Below are 19935 nucleotides of genomic sequence, written 5' to 3' on the forward strand. Positions count from 1 at the left end.
GTTGAACCAGGACTTGAGGTAAAATCTATTTCCCTGATGTATCCAGAGAATGGAAAGAGCAATGGAATATAGAATAAAACAGGCATAGCCTTTTGAGAAAATATTCAAAGGCACATCTAGAACCAATGCCATTTTTAAGATTACATAATTCAAATACACATTAATTCTATAAAATCTAGACCATAGCCAGGTGTTTTCTACAAAATTAAGTGTATAAATCTTCTTTTTCCTGGAGAGCTTAAGATATTTTTATATGTATCATTTCCTATTATTAAAAATTCTTAATAAAAATATTTTATTAATAAAAATATTTTATTAGTTTTCTTTTCTTCACAGAGTCTCTAAAGAATAAGGGAGGAAACATATCATTTCAGCCTAAAGATGAATAAACTAAAGTATTGGGAAGGCGATGGGTTTTTGTAATTTACCCGAGTACTTTAGTGTTGGTGCTATTAGAGCATTTTGGTATGGGAGGGAATTCACTGTTCATGACCTCCAAGACTGAACACCAATTTTTTAGTTACACTGATGTTATTTCACTGAATACCAACTTTATAAAAGCAGAACCTTCCTTATCTGTGTGATTTTATTTTATATATTAACCTTGAAAGAATATTTACCAAATGCCTTCCAAGGGCCAAAATTATGATAAGCACGGGGGGCCCAGTGATGAGTAAAAGAGTCAGGACAGTGCCCTCATAGTGCTTATTATTGGAGCAGCATCATCCAAAAAAATATAATGTGATCGATCCACATATGCTACTTAAAATTTTCTATAGCTACATTAAAAACGGTTTAATACTGTAACCCAACAATTTCTAAAGTGTTATCATTTTAACACAGAATGAACATATAAATTTTTGAGATAAATTAAATTCTCTTTTCAAACCAAGGTGTGTATCTTACATATACGACCTTTCAATTAGGAGCAGCCACATTTCAAGAGTTCCACAGACAAATGTGGCTACTGGCAACTGTACTAGATAGTATAGGTCTAGGGGAGAAGTTAAATAGGAAGCAAACAATAGAACAGTGTAAGTGCTACGACAGGGAAATGCAGTGCTACAGGAGCATGGAGGAAGGAGAGCATCTCGACCACTGTGTATAGAGCTAGAAAAAAACTTCTGGCGGAAGTGACACTTCAACTAAACTCAAAAGGATGAGTTGGCATTACCTATAGGAAAGGATAGGAGTTGGGTGCTTTAGTATTGATGTTAATAATACACAAGGCCTGTAAGTGAGCGTGACAATGGTGTGCTGGGAAGACAAGACTATAAGAACTTTGGTATGGTTAGAACAGAGATTATTATGACAAGCAAGAAAGATGAAAATGAAAAGACAGGTAGAAGCTGCTCCATGAGAAGCTTTGCAAATCATGTAAAGGAATTTGGATTTTATTCCAAGGAATTCATCCTTTCTAAAGACTTTAGGCCTCTGTTTCTGGAACTAGCAATTTCAAACTGAAATGTGCTCCTCTTCACTGAAATATAAGGGAGGAGTAAGACAGATGGAGATAAGGCTAAAGCATTAGAGGTGATGAAGAGTTTGGTTTTACATTAAATTAGTCCCTCAGGTCATTTGCAAGTCTTAGATTTCATAAATCTAACTTTTCAGGTATAACTGTGTTAGAATAGAAACAAGGCTTAACAAAATGTGATTTGTTATTTATGAATTATTTTTGGAGGGAGCACTATCTAACATGTGTTAGATATTAGTATTAAAATTTCTGGCTAGTAGTTCTGAACAGTATGTATGAATAGTGAAGTCCCACAGGTTATTTTGGGAATTATAAATTACTAATTTGGTAATTCCCAAAGTAATTTATGGTAGTTGTAAGTGTCCTGTTCCAATCTGCAGCCTTGAACCTGTCCTCGTGTTCATAGGATATGGAAGAGTACTGGAACTGTAGTCAGTTTGTCCTAGCAAAAGGCATCAGGCTTTAGGTTCTACAAATAAAACTTAATCACTTGAATTATTATGTAATTCTACTAAATATATTGTGATTACAAGTGTGGCAATCTTCCTTGTTCTAATGGATTATTAGCTTTTTGAAAGCAAAGGAAGTGATTTATATTTCCATCAATATATGGGTTTTACTATGTGTCAGGAACTGTGGCATATTTCCCAGAGTGCTTGATCATCTTGAACATACTTAGTATGAATTTTATTACTCGGACATCGTACCAGGTTGAATAGTGAACCCCAAAGTGTGCGTTTACTAGGTAAACACGACTTTATTTGGAAATGGGGACTGTTATTTGTGAACACGACTTTATTTGGAAATGGGGTCTTTGTGGATATCATCAAGTTGAGGACATATTCTATTAGCGTGGGCCCTAAACCCAATATGTCTGAGGTCCTTATAATAACAGGAAAACCTGCACACAAAACTTGTCTGGGCAGAATCCCATGGGATAGTGGAGGCAGAAACTCAGTGATGTAGCCAAGGAACACCAAGGATTGCTGGCAACTGTCAGACACTTCAAATAGTCAAGCTGATATACTCGGTAGAGGTGAGTCATGTAAAAAATGCAATTCTCCCCTAGAGTCCTGCCAATACCTTGATTTTGGACTTCCAGCCTCCAGAACTGTGGTAGAATAAATTCCTGTTATTTTAAGCCACCAACTGTGTGGTATTTTGTTACTGCAGCCCTAGGAAACTCATACAGGAACCTTACCGGGCCCTCCATTGCTTTCCATATTTCTCTATGAGCAGTTCTCTGAAGAGATTTCTACTTAATGGACTTGACAAATTAATCCCTTTCTCTGTTAAACTGTCTCAGGGTAGTATTTTACTTGGAGCACTCCTATATAGTCCTGCTCCCACCAAAAGAGCTATACCCTTATAGCTATACCCTTATAGCTCTTTTGGAGAGTATAGAGCAGTTATTATTGCCATTAAATAATTTAATCAAATACTACATAAACTGGTGAAATATGAATGCAAAAGGAAAGATATATGTTATTCCCATGAAAACTAACCTAGATACTTGGAGACTCTCAATAAAGAGAGTAAAAATGTAAAAAATGCAATCAAATTAGAGGTACATGAAGTAATTATGAAAGATTAAAAAATTATGAAAATATAGAAAATATGCTCAGATTGCCTTGTAAGTACCTTTAAATTCTAACTTCATTATAATAAAAATAAATCAGAGCTTGTAGAAGATATGCCATGGGTGTGGTTTATCTAAGAATGGACTTTGTAGAACCACAATTAGGACCCAAGCATCTCCATATATAAATACGCATAGGTTCTATAATTCTCCACATGTACCAACTTTTTCTATTGCCCACACAGAACTCCAGACTATAGTTAATAAGAGGGTTTCCGATACAAGTAGAGGGACGATGTTCACTATACTATATTTTTATTCAGTCACTTACTAGTCAGTAAACTTTGTGGAGAGAAGCTCTGATCTGCTCCCCATTCTACTGTTACTATTCAGTATAATGCCTGGTATATAGGAGCTTCTTCCAAATATTTTTTGAAAAGAAATACCACGAAATGCAAACCCACCCTTTTTTTTGTTTTTACCTTTTCCATGGAATTATATCATCAATAAATCTGCATTATTATGGGCTGATTTGAGCCATAAAAAATGGATTCCTTATAGAGAACTGAATCTTTTAATGGTATTTATTAGAGCCTACACATATATGAATATTCTTATTTTTATGATATCACCTCTCATAGCCCTTATATGCTTTTGACATCAAAATCTTTCTGAAAATACTTAAATTGTTCCTATTCTACATCTTGATACAATTTCTGTGTAATGCCACAGTATTGTGTATTATTACCCCAAGTTGGCAGATTAGGACCCTGAGACAAAAAAGTTAAGTCAATATCTTAAAGGCAAATTCCCAGTTATGCCTAAAATTCATGAGCTTCCAAATTCTAGATTAGTACTGACTTTGCCATTAATTAGGGTACTTACCTTGGAGGAAACTACTGACCCTCCCTGAGGCTCAGTTTCTTTAGCTATCAGGTGAGGTTTTTTGACTGGATGACCTCTAAGATGCCCTCAGCCCAGAGTACTCATTTTCAGCACCAGAAAATCCTGGATTTTCTCATGTATAAAAAAATATGACTTTTCACTGCTCATCTTTCCAATATGGGAGACAGAGAACAACACAGACAGCTAAAGAATGACAGAATGGGTAAGGTAAGGTGGTCATGTTTAGTGAGTACAGAGTGGAAAGAAAGGGATACAGGATAGAGGGTGAATTAATGCAGCCTGCTAGTACAAACTCTTTTTTGGAAAAATACTATGGAATATTTTATGATCATTTAACCCACAATAGTTTTGCTCCTACTTGACAACAAGAATCTCAGTGGTAAGTTGGGAAAAAATTTAAAGACTTGGTCAACTCTTTATATTTTGTTATCCTAACTAAGTAAAATAGTCTTATTAAATTATATCATAAAATAATCCTTAGATGAGCTCTAAATCTTGATCTTAATGAATTTATAATCAAGTCTTATTCCCTAAACTATAGATAATATTAAGAGAGAGGTAACCAATATCAGGTTCTTTTTATAAGCTACACAATTACTTATTTTACTTCTTGAGCTACTTAAGTGACTTAGTAGGAGCCATTGAAAAGAAATCCTAATACATTTGGTAAACAAAAATGATGTAGGGTTTCAGATGGCCCAACAAGATGAAGAATGTAACACTGGAATTCTGCTAAATTACTGCAGGAGTTGTATTTTTGCCTTGGAAAACTTTCATCATGGAACACAGCTGTGAAACAACTTTGGCTTCAAACAGAAAGGCTATAATAAAGCGCCTCCTAGCTAGACTTAAGTTCAAGAGGTTTATGGTGGCAAACAGCAGAAAAGATGAAATGTTTCAATAAGCCCCTCAGGCTGATTTAGTTAGCATTCACAAAGTAGAATAACCTATACATCACATACCCTTTGTTAGCTGGTTGTTTAGAATAGATGTATGAGTCACTGGATTTTATTTTAGCAGTTGGGCATTGCAATTCTCCTTTTGCCCAAAATATTAAAATGCAGAAATGTGAAACTAAGAGAGGTAATGTCAGATCTTATACAGAATGCTTATCAACCACTGTGATAGATCAAGAAATTCTTCTGCTCTTGTCATTCCACGTTTCACCTTGGTAGGCACCAATGACAAATTACCTCTCATAAAAAAAAACAATCTATTGTTCAACTAATCAGCAACTTCAGTGTATTTTCTTAAATTGTGTGGAGGGAAAGTGGTTGGAGGGGGGGAAGCTTGCAAAACCAAAAGAAAGCTGGTATGGAAAAAGGATACGCAAGATTCTATCGTGCATGATTTTAAGTACAAATGAATCCCTCTGGGAGTTTGGGGGAGATATATATATATATATATATATATATATATATATATATATATATTTTCCCCCCTCTCAGACATTGTTCAGAATTAATGAGGATACCTGCAACGATGCTGGCAAGCTGCTGGGTTCTGGAGATGGGGTAGAGGCTGCGTGCCTGAACGATTGCTGAAGCGATTTTCTTGGCATGCTTCTCCTCCCCGTATGTTCTCAGGATGGATGCAAGTGCCTGTTGATCTAAAGCGTTCACAACATCAGCTGCGGTGGGCATGTCAGGGTACCTACGCACAAGAAGAGCCAATTAGTTTGCTGACGTCAGTTTTCATTGACAAGAGGTGAAACTTCAGAGTACTGAAGTCAGGCATACACACACAGCCTAACAGAGCATCTGAGGTTTTTAAAGTCAGAGACTGAAATCTTAAACGAATGAAGCAGATTTTCTATTTCAAATACCCATCATAATAGCAACAGTGGATTATGTGTGACATTCATCGAGGTCAAGGGCAGCAGGAAATTAAAATATTTTACTAATCTTTAATTCACAAAAAGCTATTATTACTTATGCAGATTTCTCCTAAACTAAAATAATGGAAAACGTCTGGATTTAGTTTGTTCAAGATTTAAATTACTGCTTGATTTTATTTTTCACTATAAGAAGATATAAAATACTGAATGATATTTAAATGAACCTGTATCTCAGGAACTTAACTAATTCTGAGATTATAAAGCAGCTGAATAGTTACATGGGAGCACAAACTGAACTTAGAAAGTCTATACAAGAAGATACTCCCGGCCACTTTCCCTCACAAAAAACTGAACAACCTTAATGGTAATAATGTATGTTATTTCAAATGTTTAATAATATTGGCTTATAAAGTCATTACTAAAGTCACCGTGGGGGAAAACTCAGTAATTAAGAAACAGTACTAAATGAGCCTGAGATGATAATTTCGGGTAGCGGATACAAAGGAAAAAGGACCTCTAGCCAAATAGAATAGATCACAGTAGCGGGCAATGCCATCCAGTATTCACTGGCCTTGTTAACAGGACAGCTACTACTCCTGTAGCTAATGTGTTGGACTGACTGTCAGTATCACATTGTGAGGACTGTAGTAAGGATATGGTAGCTTTAAGACCTAAAGACTATACCAAAGTCGGGCCTTGAAGAAACACCTGAATCCCTCCTTAAAAATACTGTACTGCACCTCGTTAACATGCCAAGTGGCCTCCAAGAGAAAATTTTGTTGTTGTCTTTGGCTTGTGCCCTATTGTGCCATGACCTCTCTCTCCTTCTCTCTCTCTCTCTTACCCTGTGTATGTGAGAAAGATAGAGAGACACAGAGAGAGAAAGAGAGAATGAAACCTTGCTTTCCAGATCTCTCTCTTTTTTTTTTTTATGGCTGTCACCCTCAGACCCAGGAACTTCCTATAGTAGCCCTGTTTCCATCACAATAGGCTTTGTTCTTTCAATAATAGCTTTAAGGATGAAGACTTGGTCTCTACAGTCAGATCAACCTAGGTATTCATATTGTGCAAGCTTTTTAACCTACCAAGCCGCAATTTCTAACCTGTAAAATGAAAGTAACAATACCTTCCTCGTAGAATTGCTGGGAGAATTAAGGGTATACGCAATTGTAAAATAGAGAGTAGAATGTCTGGTATACAGAGAAGCTCAATGAATGTCCATGTCTCCTAGATCTTGCCCATCATCATTCTTGGCCTAACTGACAACATCTTAGCTAGATCTTACGTAGCTATGTATTCAACTGTCCAAACCACAGAACATCAAAATGAACCTTATCTATGATAGTAAATTCAGACCCACAGAATGTAGTCCAACTCTACCAGGACAACTCCTAGATTAGTATGGATGTACTTAGCAACTTCATATAATACGTCTCTACTTTTAAGTAAGACCCTTACAACAGCATTTTGCTCAAATAGTTCAGCGGCTAATGGGCATAATTTTATTTTACCCTCATGCTTACACTGAATAGCAATGTAGAAGTTTCCATTGTGCCACAAGACAAAAGGGGCAACACTGAAAAACCAATAAGGCTGCTAGGAGACTTTAGAATAGTGAAGTCAAGATACAAAATCTGCCCCCAACTTAACAGGTAAGAGATCTCGTCGGTCCTCCAGAGATCACTGATGTAAAATGACTACACTAACAACAAAAGGAAAATATTAACACAGGTGACAACTTATTTATTAACCTCTGGTGAAGAATTAGACCTGCAAGTCCTTGAAGCTGTAGATTTCTTTTTGCTACATGAAAACCTTTTATAATCTTAGAGCTGGTGCTGAAATTGGGGTAGCACAACTACACTATGCTATAAGACTCCAGTGTTAAATGGCAACAGGTTAAGAAAGCCTCTTGCATCTACCTTCAATGCACAGATATATCAGCTTCCAGGATCTGACTGGCCATGTTTTTTGGCTTGGACTCTCTTACCCCATAACACCACCTGGGTAGTACTGTACATACTGGCAATGACTCTCCTTTTCTATGAATTCATGTGAACCAACTCCCATCTTTCTGAATACCATATACCTTCTTCAGATCTGCTATCTACCTGGAAGCCATCCTGCTTTTTAAGATATATTTGCTCAACTCTAATCTCATCCATTATGTATTTACTTAGAGTTTAATGCTCAAGGGCAATTTTATTTTCAAGTTCTTAGGGGAAAACCTCAAGAACCCTGATTCACACTCTACAATTTGCTGAGAAGTCTTTACATTAACAATATGAGGATTTACTACCATTAACTAGAAGATTTGTTCACTGTATTTCGAAGGCATTCTCCTTTAACAAGACATAGGAACAGCAGAAATTTGCTTGACATTTTATTACCTCTGCACAACAACCTCAATCTCCAAACATGAAAAGATATTTGACCTTTACTATTAGTCACTGCTTTTTAAAGGATTTTCATTATTTTCTTTTATGATCACATTCTTCATTCTATGAATGCCAGCTTGGGCAAAAGAAGGTGTAAGACTCAGAACAAAAAGGTTCCAATAAGTATAGGTCACAATCCAAGTTACCAGGTCATATCAAAACATGGGCTATGAATAATTACCATTGGACAAAGCATTTTATGGGAAAGAATTCAAAGTCAACTCAATATTAATTTGCTGATTTAAACAGGACATTAAATTTCTTATATACAGGTCCTTCTAATAGATTGGAAGAAATTCTGGAAAACTGATTTGTCTCAGTAGAAATGTTTATGCAGGCCTAGAACTGCAGATTACTAACAGTAACAGAATGGTTTGCTTATTTATATATAAGAAAATCTAACATGCCTCTTAGGAGGTAATCTCCCCAAAGGTGGGGCCGTGATATATAATTTAGCGGTGGTAGTGAGGCATGAAATGAGGAAGGAAAACATGGTTAAGCTTTGTAGGTACAGGTTATTCTGTCCCTGAGCCAGTGTTAGGCGTAAAGACAGGTGCTCTAAAAAGCTTCTTTCTTTTTTTTTTTTTAAGCTTTAAAAATTAATTCAGGTTTAAAGGAGCTTATCCTATATTTTATTAGAATATGATCCTCTTTGTGTTATATGTACCTATTTGAATAATGAAGAACAACTAGTATTTCCAGGGTGGTGAGGAACGAAGAGCAGGTGTAAAGCCTTCCTATACAGAGTACTATGTTGATATAGTACCATAAACTAGTTTCTCTGGAGAAGGTAAACCAAAGTGATGGTACAAGAAACAGGACAAAACATGCAATCGCTGACCTCTAGAATCTTGCACTTTATACAGTATTCAAAAGAATATGCATTAAATATGTTCCTTTTACATTTCACAAGAGGCACAGTTGGCCTGTATAGAAATGGATCCATTGTTTCAGTATCACATTTATCAATATTGTTCGTAGTCTAAAAGCCCATGCTTATCTATAAAAAAGATGAGTATGAAAGTTACCCTCTTCACTATTTTGTGTAAAGACAGCAATGACTTTTCTTTTAGAATCTCAAATCTAGAGAAACACTAGTCTATAATGAGTAGCAAACAAAACTGATTTATTATGTATGGATAGTGTTAGGTGTGGGCGTGTGATGGGAATTCTGCAGTCTTAAAAGGAAATTAAATCCAGAGTGTTTCTGCAAAATTGATTTCTTGTTGTGAGGAGAAATGCTTTATCGATACTCACCTGCCACCATCCATTCTCATGTCCAAGGGGCCGTCCTTCCGAAGGGAAAAACCTCTTTCAGGAGCATCAAGTTGCATGGAGGAACACCCAGGATCCAGAAGAACTCCATCCAAGGTCCCTGGCTGTACTCCAGCTTTCATTAATAAGGCTTCTGCCTGGCTGAACTGGCCTAGCAGAGCTCGGATCTGTTTACTGTGAACAAACCCAGGAGATGGAGAAAAGACTTTGTTATATTAAATTCTTAAGGTCCATGATCAATGGAAGGAAGCACAGCCCATTGTTAGTTTATTTAACCAGAATGTATTTACTAAGGACCAAATACATGCTTAGTACTAAATAGAGACATATGGAAATGGAAATTTTACATCCTTGGTTTCAAAACCAGAGGTGATTTAATGTAATTTATTTTTGCTTATAAACACAATGTATTGTGTACTCCTGTGAAGGTTACAATAAGTTCATGAATTTGCAAAATTCTTTTGTGAGACCATTCATTTTTTCTTTAAAAATAATTTTTTTCTTAAAAAAGCCTATATACCATTTATCAAAATAATACATTTATAGATAACAAATGCTGGTGAGGATGTGGAGAAAGAGAACTGTGTACTGTTGGTGGGGATGTAAATCTGTACAACTACTAAGGAAAACAGTATAGAGCTTCCTCAAAAAATTAAAAATAGAACTACCGTATGATCCAATGATTCCACTTCTGGAAATATATCTAAAGGAAATGAAAACAATCTGTTGAAGAGATATCTGCACCCCCGTTTTCATAACAGCATTATTTAGAATAGCCAGAACATGGAGACAACTTAAGTGTCCATCAACAGATGAAAAAAAAAAGTTGCATACACACATTCACACACAGCCAGTGGAGAATTATCCAGCCATTAAAAAGAAAAGAAGGAAATCCTGTCATTTGTAATAGCATGGACGGACCTTGAGGGCATTCTGCTAAGTGAAATAAAAATAAGTCAGACGAAGTCAAATACTATATGATCTCATATGTGAAATCTTAAAGAGAGAGAAAACCAAACTCATTAAAAAAAAAAAAAAAAAAAGATAGATCAGACTTGTGGTTACCAGAAGTAGGAAATAGGGAAAAGAGAACTGGATGAAAGTGGTCAAATTGTACAAACCTCCAGATAAATAAGTTAAATAAGTACTAGGGATGTAATATACAACATGACAACTAAAGTTAACACAGCTGTATCTATATGTAAGTCAAATCATTAGACTGGACTCCTTAAATTTATATAGTACTGTATGTTAATTACTATTTCAATAAAACTAGAAAAAAATAAGCCAATTTAAATGCAATAAATAAAACAGAGATCATAGAAAAAAGATATGTCAAACATCTTCAAGCCAATCTCACTTTAGATTGTTCCCTATTTTCCCCATAACTTAGGATAGGGGTGCTGTGCAGCTGCACACTTGAAGCATGAAACTATGCTTAAAATAAATGCCTTCTTGCGGAAAAAAAAATGTTTTAGCTTTCAGCAGGGATTTTGAAGTGAATGGAGCATTCAAAATCAATAGACAGGCAAGAAGTTGGGATCACCTTGCAGCTATACTAATTCTCCTTCCTACACAAAGTGAGATGCTGCCTGCAGGGTTCTTCAGAAGCCTTAGGGCAACTGGTATGCATTTTGGATGGGGAATGAGAAGAATGAGAAGAATTGGCAACTGTCTCAAGACCTCTTTCCCTCCATCTACAGGTGGGTAGGGTGATTTCAACAGTGTTGGGGAATTCATATATCTGATGTTATGTTTAAGGACAGCTTCATTGTTCATTAGTAATTTTTTCCCAAATTCTGATGAAGAAACTGAATTTCAGATTCACTCACCAAAAATTCATTGACTATCTGCTATATATCAGGCATTATGTTAATTGAAGGCATTTAAAGATGAATAAAGCATGGCTCTCTGAGCTTGGAACTGAGAGGAAGAAATACATAAATGGATAGTTTGTGAAACCACCTGATGGACGCTAACAGTAGGAAGAGAAATTGTTACATCTGTATTTGGAAAATATAAAGTGAATGTTAATACTAACACTGGGAACACAAATAATAAAATGTTGAGATTGGAAAGCAACTCACAAATCACTTATTTCAAATCACTTATTTCAATTACTTAACTGATAATTTGAATCTTTTCCCTCTCTACCATCACTGCTGGGTGGGGTGGGGTAGGGGTGAGAGTCACTGTTTTAACCACCTCCCATTCTCCCTATTGGTGAGGGAGGGATTCCTAAAATCCTAAAAATCCAACCTGTCTCAGAACTTTTGAGTTATATGAGCCCATAAATTACGTTCGTTATTAAAACCAGTCAGAATTGCTTTTTCTTTTACAATGGCAAATATCATAAGTATTAGAGCTATCATGCTCAGTCTTTTCTGAACCATACAACTCTTGTGTCTTCTGATATTCTCCATAAAACGAACAAACAAAACCCTTTCATCATGCTAGTTGCTCTTTTCTGAATATGTTCCGGTTTGCCGAGGTCCCTAGATGTAAATTCCATATGGATCAGCACAGAAAAAATCAATTCTGGTCTTTTCTTGTTATTATATTAATACAGCTCAAGATCCGAATAGTTTTAGAATTTATTTCACATCATTGCCTTATGCTAATACCTTTCAGTCTTTTTAAGTTCTTTTTAAATTTTTTTTTATTTAAATTCAATTTAGTTAACATATATAGTGTATTAGTAGTTTCAGGGGTAGAATTCAGTGATTCATCAGTTGCGAATTACACCCAGCGCTCATCACATCACGTGTCCTCCTTAATGGCTGTCACCCACCCATCCCCCCGTCCCCTCCCCTCCAACAACCCTCAGTTTGTTTCTCAGTTAAGAGTCTCTGTCCATCCTGTTTTATTTTTCCTTCCTTTCCCCTATGCTCATCTGTTTTGTTTCTTAAATTCCACATATGAGTGAGATCATATGGTACTTTTTTTTCTCTGACTACCTTATTTTGCTTAGCATAATACCCTCTAGTTCCATCAATGTTGTCTCAAATGATAAGATTTCATTTTTTTGATGGCTGAGTAGTATTCCCGGGTGTGTGTGCGCATGCGCATTTGCATACCACTTCTTCTTTATCCAATCATCTGTCGATAGACACCTGGGCTCTTTCCATAGCTTGGCCATTGTGGCCATTGCTGCTATCAACATCGGGGTGCAGGTCCCCCTTTGAATCACTGTATCCTTTGGATAAACACCTAAGAATGCAAATGCTGGATCATAAAATTGTTCTATTTTTAAGTTTTTGAGGAATCTCCATACTGTTTTTCAGAGTGGCTACACAGAAGTTTTCATTCTCACCAACAGTGTAAGAGGGTTCTTGGTTTTCTGCATCCTTGCCAACATCTCTTGTTTCCTGAGTTGTTTATTTGAGCCATTCTGACCCGTGTGAGGTGGTATCTCATTGGGTTTTGATCTGTATTCCCTGATGCCCTGTGATGCTGAGCATTTTTTTCATGTGCCTGTTGGCCATTTGTATGTCTTCTGTGGAGAAATGTCTGTTTATACCTTCTACCCATTTCTTGACTGGATTTTTTTTTTGTTTTTTTTTGAGTGTTGTTTGATAACTTCTTTATAGAACTTAGATGCTAGCCCTTTATCTGATAAGTCATTTGCAAATATCTTCTCCCATTCTGTAGGTTGCCTTTTGTTTTTATTGACTGTTTCCTTTGCCATGCAGAAGAAGTTTTTTTATCCTGCTGAAGTCCCAATAGTTCATTTTTGCTTTTGTTTTGTTGCCTTTGGAGACATGTCTAGCAAGAAGTTGCTGCCCTTTCAGTCTTTTTCATGTACAAAGCTGCTAAGCTTCTTCCATTAGTATATTTGTGCAGCTTTTGTTTTTGTCAATTGTTGCAGATCTAAGTATAATTTCTGCCCTACACATTTTCTACAACCCTTAGGATCCAGTTATTACCTTTAACCACAGAAATCTTTATACTATAGCAAAACCTCAAATATATCAGTATTTCTCAGTCTTAAATCCTTATGTTTTACAGCTATTATCCTGCTTGAAGCTAATATACTTGTAAAATAAAAAAAAATAGTAAGATCTTATATGGAATGTTTGCATTCCGGGGTGTCCTCAAATATAACTATTTAACACACAATACTCATACAGTTTTATGCCTATTAGTAAATAACCATGTTACAGAGCATCTTCCTCTTACAGGCATAACAAGAAACATGCAGTGTTGTGTGGTGGTTGACATTAGAATCAGAGGTAGAATAAGGGGCTAGGTTCTGATACCAGAAATACAAATCTGGGCAGAGACCAACAAAGAATCTGTGCCATAGGGATCTGGTAAGAGCGAATACGTGATCATCTGGGAGGGGGTAGCTTGTGGTAGTAGGGGGTCTGTAAGAAAGCAATGTATCGTGAAGGAGTTAACATCAAGTAAATACGGCAGCAGACAGGAGGGCTCTAACTGTTGGCTAGACTTCTCCTAAAAAAAGAACATCATTAGCTGTGAAGGAATTGAAGTCCTAGGCATGAATATGGTTAGAAATTCAGGCATAAGAGAGTAAGTTTAGAGATGTACTTAGAACCGGCCCAGTCACTAAAACCCAGGCATCAACTCAGGATTAGTAATAAAGGCAATTTGATGTTCAGTCACTTATGCGACAGACCAGGCCATCTTCAATCCATTGCCAGAGCACTGTGGTAAATTAGAAGGGCACACTGAGCTATCAGATGGATATGCAGAAAACACTAATCATGTGACATATGAACTAGGATGACAAGCGGAACAATGTAAAGCAGAAGCTTTCCCCTTTTAAAGCAGCTTTTTTTTTTTAAAGATTTATTTGTTAGAGAGAGAGAGAGAGAGAAAGAGAACATAATCAAGTGGGGCTGGGGGAGGTAGAGAGAATCTCAAGCAGACTCCACGCTGAGTGCAGAGCCTGAGTCAGGGCTTGATCTCGTGACCCTGAGATCCCAACCTGAGCCAAAACCAAGAGTCGGACGCTTAACTGACTATGCCTCCCAAGTGTCCCAGACCTAACATTTCTTAAGAAGCTTCCAGGAACAGTACCCAGACACTTAAAGTTTGTTTCAGTGAACTTAAAGTGAACTGAATCCAGGGTTCACTTCATCATAAACCTTAATCATTTTTGTGTGTGCACTTGGGGACATATGTGGGTGATAATATCCCATAAAAGGATAAGAAGAGCAAAGCAGAAATAGCCTTTTTTTTTTTTTTTTTAGGAGGTTGGTCTGCTTACTGTGGTTAAGTCCTTCTTACATTACCATCAACATTATGTTATGTAAATGCCAATGTACCACCTATATTTTAGTTGCTAAATTTTATTGATCCGTAGGCACAAAGCAGGGGCCATGGCTGCCTTTATCACCTGATTAGATTAGGCCTCCCAAGTAAGGCATTCAGAGGGAACCAGAACAATGGGTGAAACATGTAGCAGCTTGAGCAACGGTAAGAGCACACATTGTAGGGTACTTTGTGTGCCAGGCCCTCTGCTTTTTACTTGTCAAATCATTTCATGCTCCTGATAACCCTAAGATGTAGGTGACATTCTGGGCCATGATCTGCAGGTGAAGAAATAAGGGCAGAGGGTAAAGCTACTCACCCAAGTCATATGACTAGTAAGTCGTAGAATTAGAATGCAAACACAGGCTAGTCTGGCTGCAGAGTCTCTGCTCTTAACCACTCCGCAGGAATACCTCTCAACTCTCTCTTGTTTTGCACCACTTCAGATCTCTTACTCCTCACCATTATGATCTTGTCATGATCCATAAATCTGTGTAGTTTGTCTGATTTTTTTTATTAAAATACTTTGTTTTTAGTGTTTGTCATCTCTTCATAGCTATAGATCTGCAGATTCAGCACCCAACAAATATTTGCTGAATAAGGATTATCTACTAGGTGCTGGACACAGGAATATAAAAATGAACAAGAGCACACAGTCTAGAAAGGTATATGCACAAACTGAGTTGAATCACTGAGGAGACAGACAGTTTATTTCTTCTTAAAACAACAGTGGTAGAGCGGAATGGGACACTATCATGACTTATGTTTAAATCTTGGCTTTGCTACTTACCTATGGTATTAGACAAGTTATTTAATTTCTCTCAGTTTTAGTTCTCTGTATCTCACAGGGTTTAAGTTTTCCCCCTCTAATGAAGATGAGTATGGTAGTAATACCTCAAAAAGTTCTGAACTTAGACTGAATCAGACTATTGGCTTTCTAATTCTTTAATTATTTTTGAACTTGACTACGATAAATATTGTTCATCTTAATTAACTCTGGCAAGTCATCTGCACTTGGAATACAAATTATTAGTCTGCTTTATTATAAAAGCTACAATACACTAATATATACCAAGGCTGGTGATGTAAGAGTATCTGATTTGATTGTGTATTTAAGGTTGAACATACAACATCATCATTCTTCTAACTGCATATCATCTAATGATTCTGGAGCCAGATTCCTCACTTGTGCTATGGAAACAATAGAGCAGTTCCAATGTCACAGAGCTTTTAGTGAAGAGTATATTAACTAATATACATGAGAACACCTACTAAGATGCCCAAGCATAGAAAAGCCCTTCATAAATGCTACCTCTCTGCCTACCCCTGCTCCAAGTTGTTTTCTTCCTTTAGATACTCCTCTTCCTTACTTGGTCACTGTGCTGACAATCGAGAGCTACGAACAATGACAAGGATTTCCTTCAAGCCCACCAAATGCAGAGCATACTGGCTGTGATCTTTTGACCAAAAACTTTTTTCTCCAACCTCTTTGATGTGCCTCTATTGGGATATATTTTTCTTTCCACTTCACCATGTCCATTATACTTTGAGAACTGTTAACTTTTTTTTAAAGGTTTTTATTTAAATCCCAGTTAGTCAACATACAGTGTATCATTAGTTTCAGTGTAACCTTAGTCCGTACATCACCCATGCTCACCACAAGTGCACTCCTTAATCCCAAATATTTTACCCATCCTCCCATCCACCTCCCCTCTGGTAACCATCAGCTTTTTCTCTATAGTCAAGAGTGTTTCCTGGTTTGTCTGCCTGTCTGTCTCTCTTCCCCTTTGCTCCTTTGTTTGGTTTCTTAAATTCTACATATTAGTGAAATCATTTGGTTCTTGTCTATCTCCCAACTGACCTATTTCACCCAGCATAACACTCTCTAACTCCATCCATGTCATTGCAAATGGCAAGATTTCATTCTTTTTTAATGGCTCAATAATATTCTAGTGTGTGTGTGTGTGTGTGTGTGTGTGTGTGTGTGTGTGTGTGTCTATCAATCACACTCTATCCATTCATCAGTCAATGGACACTTGGGCTGTCTCCGTAACGTGGCTATTGCAGATAATGCTGCTATAAACATCAAGGTGCATGTATCCTTCCAAAACAGTAATTTTGTATTCTTTGGGTAAATATCTAGTAGTACAATTGCTGGATGGTAGGATAGTTCTATTTTTAACTTTTCAAGGAACGGCCATGAGTGGATGCACCAGTTTGCATTCCCACCAACTGCGCAAGGGGGCTCCTCCTTCTCCACATCCTTGCCAACACCTGCTTTTCTCTTGAGTTGCTGATTCCAGCCATTCTGACAGGTGTGAAGTGATACCTCACCATAGTTCTGATTTGCATTTCCCTAACAAGAAGTGATGTTGAGGACAGTTGTTCACTTTTTGATATGTTTATGTTTACCATACCACATAGAGCTCTTTGCAGACATATTTATTTATAATCTAGAGTAATTTGATTTTCATATTAATTATGATCACTTTTATATATTATTAAAATGTGCCCTTGCTCAGAGAGTATTTCCATATACTGTATATATTTGATTTGATTGTGTATTTGATGCCCTTGCTAAAGATGACTTTGCTCAAAGAATGTTTCCATATAATGTAGAGATGAAACAAAAAGACATTACTTTTGCTTTGTATAATTTGCTCCAAATTTTTGATAGCATTATTTTTACTGACCTTTAAGAAAATACTTGTTAAAAACGGATATACCTATTTACTCACAACTCACAAAGTACATTTTCTTTTTTAAGACAGGTAGAAGGGGAGTGGGGAGGAGGAGGACAGGAGAGTGAATCTTAAGCAGGCTTCACACCCAGCACAGAGCCCCACATAGGGTTTAATCTCACATCCCCGAGATTATGACCTGAACCAAAATCAAAAGTCAGACATTTAACCAAATAAGCCACCCAGGTGCCCCCATAATGTACAGTTTAGAATAATGCACATTAGAAATGATAAATGTAATTGCATTTGTATCTCTTAGTAACTCTTTCAACATTTATTCACTGGAATAATCACCCCCTGTTCTGGAATAACAGTGTAGCAGGCCTCATAAGTTTTCTACTAATTAATATGTTATAGTCCTATGGTTACTGTGAATTATATACACAGCCACTCAGAAATAAGACTGGCCAGTGCTAAGCTACACTGCAAAAACAAACAACAATGAATATTTACTGAGCAATTACCAAGTGTCAGGCATTGCTCTATATCACTTGTGATATAAGTAAATAAAACATCAAATCCCAATGACTGCAGAGCTTACGTTGCAGAGGATAATCGATATTTGAAAACATTTATTTCTGTTCATAGCAGTTTAGCTTGATGAGAACAACTCCTCCCTTGGAAAAAAACTAAGAAAGCTAGATAATTAAAATTATCTATTTGAAGGGATCAGAGCTACCAAAGCAGCTAAGACTTGAGGAGATAAATGGGTAGTGCAAACAAGTAAGCCTAACATTGGAACAGTTCTTCCCCTCAAGGCCTTTGTCTATTTGCACGTGGAAACTAAGAGGCTATGAAACTGAGGCTATGAGAACTTTTGGCAACCTCATAGATGAAAGGCACAAAGATGGAGTTTATGGTCCATCAAGTGGATATTACCATTACCAGGTAATAATTACTGAATTTCAGTTGAGACTCAAAAGGGCTAAAACTAGGTGGAAGGTGACCAAAATAAGTCACACAAAGACTGAAATATGGTTTCTAATCTGTTCAGTCCATACTATAATACTGTAATATCCCACTGTGATACAGTGGGATGCCTAGGCGGCTCAGCAGGTGGCGTCTGCCTTTGGCTCAGGGCGTGATCCCAGAATCCCAGGATCGAGTCCCACAGCAGGCTCCCTGAGGGGAGCCTGCTTCTCCCTCTGCCTGTGTCTCTGCCCCTCTTATGAATAAATAAATACAATCTTTAAAACAAAATAAGGTGATACAATGTTAGAGGAACTGCCCACCAAAAGCAACAGTAAATAATATCTGGAGGAAGATACCTTTCAAACTCTCAAAATAGCTCCATGATTTAAAAAAAAAAAATGTGTGAAATCAAATAAAAATTACTAGACAGACCAAGAGATAAGCCCAATTACCAACCTTAATGAATAGATCAGAGAAAAAGACAAACAGCATACAGAATAAAGTTATTAGTGTGGACCTTAGGATAGCTAATATGCTTAAGAAAAGAAAGGTTAGTTAAGTAATTTGAACCCAAAAAATGCCTCTATAGAAAATAGTAAAATGAAAATCAGACCAAATGGAAAACAGCTCTATACAAAAATTGAAATTAAGAATTCAATAGGTAGATTTAAGACTAGCTTTGAAAATAGCCCTAGAAAGGATTAGTGGCATAGAAGATTGTTTAGTGGAAAGTATTAAGATTAAAAAAGACAGATAAAATAATCTGGAAAATATAGAACAGAGCACAAGACATATAACATGGCAAGGAGATCTAACATATGAATAACTGGAATTTCAAAAGAAAGAAGAGAGAAAATGAGGTAAAAACTATGTTTATAATGACATAATGACCAAGAGCTTTCCAAAATGATTCAAGATTTCAAGCCACATACTCAAAAAGCATGATAAACTCCAAAGAGAATATACACATAAACAAACAAAAGAAAGAAAACAAAACAAAAAATCATAGCAGAATTTGTGAAGACAGAGGGAAATTAAAACATTAAGAACAGTCAAAGAAAAAAAGATATACTGCATTCATAGGAACAAGTCAGAACTGAAATAATGAAAGCCAAAAGACTGGCAAATTTCTTTCAGGAGTGAAAGGGAGGGGCGCCTGCGTGGCTCAGTAAGTTAAATGTCTGCCTTTGGCTCAGGTCATGATCCCAGAGTTCCGGGATCAAACCCCACATTGGGCTCCCTGCTCAGCCGACAGCCTGGTTCTCCCTCTGTCTCTGCTTCTTCCCCCCAGTTGTGCTCTCTTGTGCTCTTTTGTATAGCAATTATTCTCTCTCTCAAAATAAATAAATAAAATCTTTAAAAAAAAGTGAGTGGGAACTAAAAATATTTCAGTTAAAGAAAATTGAGATAATTCACCACCAGCAGACTTATACTAAAAGACATATTAAAATGGTTTTCTTCAGGCAGCAGGAAAGTAATCTCAAATTGAAAGA

General features: G+C 36.6%; 1 protein-coding gene across 6 annotated transcripts in view; it reads right to left on the reverse strand.

Annotated features, from left to right (window-relative positions):
• Positions 1 to 19935, reverse strand: part of METTL15 (methyltransferase 15, mitochondrial 12S rRNA N4-cytidine) — a 173096-nt gene that overhangs the window by 32260 nt on the left and 120901 nt on the right. For 4 of the 6 annotated variants that reach the window (XM_072725357.1, XM_026018605.2, XM_072725358.1 and 1 more), the window contains exons 4-5: positions 9495 to 9686; positions 5437 to 5615 (exon numbers count right to left, since the gene is read on the reverse strand). In XM_072725357.1, the coding sequence (XP_072581458.1) occupies positions 5437 to 5615; positions 9495 to 9686 (371 nt within the window). The remainder of the gene's footprint in view (positions 1 to 5436; positions 5616 to 9494; positions 9687 to 19935) is intronic. The other 2 variants (XM_072725360.1, XM_026018606.2) reach the window with 1 other exon arrangement.

Source organism: Vulpes vulpes, chromosome 11, assembly GCF_048418805.1.
Source record: "Vulpes vulpes isolate BD-2025 chromosome 11, VulVul3, whole genome shotgun sequence".
Lineage (NCBI taxonomy): Eukaryota > Metazoa > Chordata > Mammalia > Carnivora > Canidae > Vulpes > Vulpes vulpes.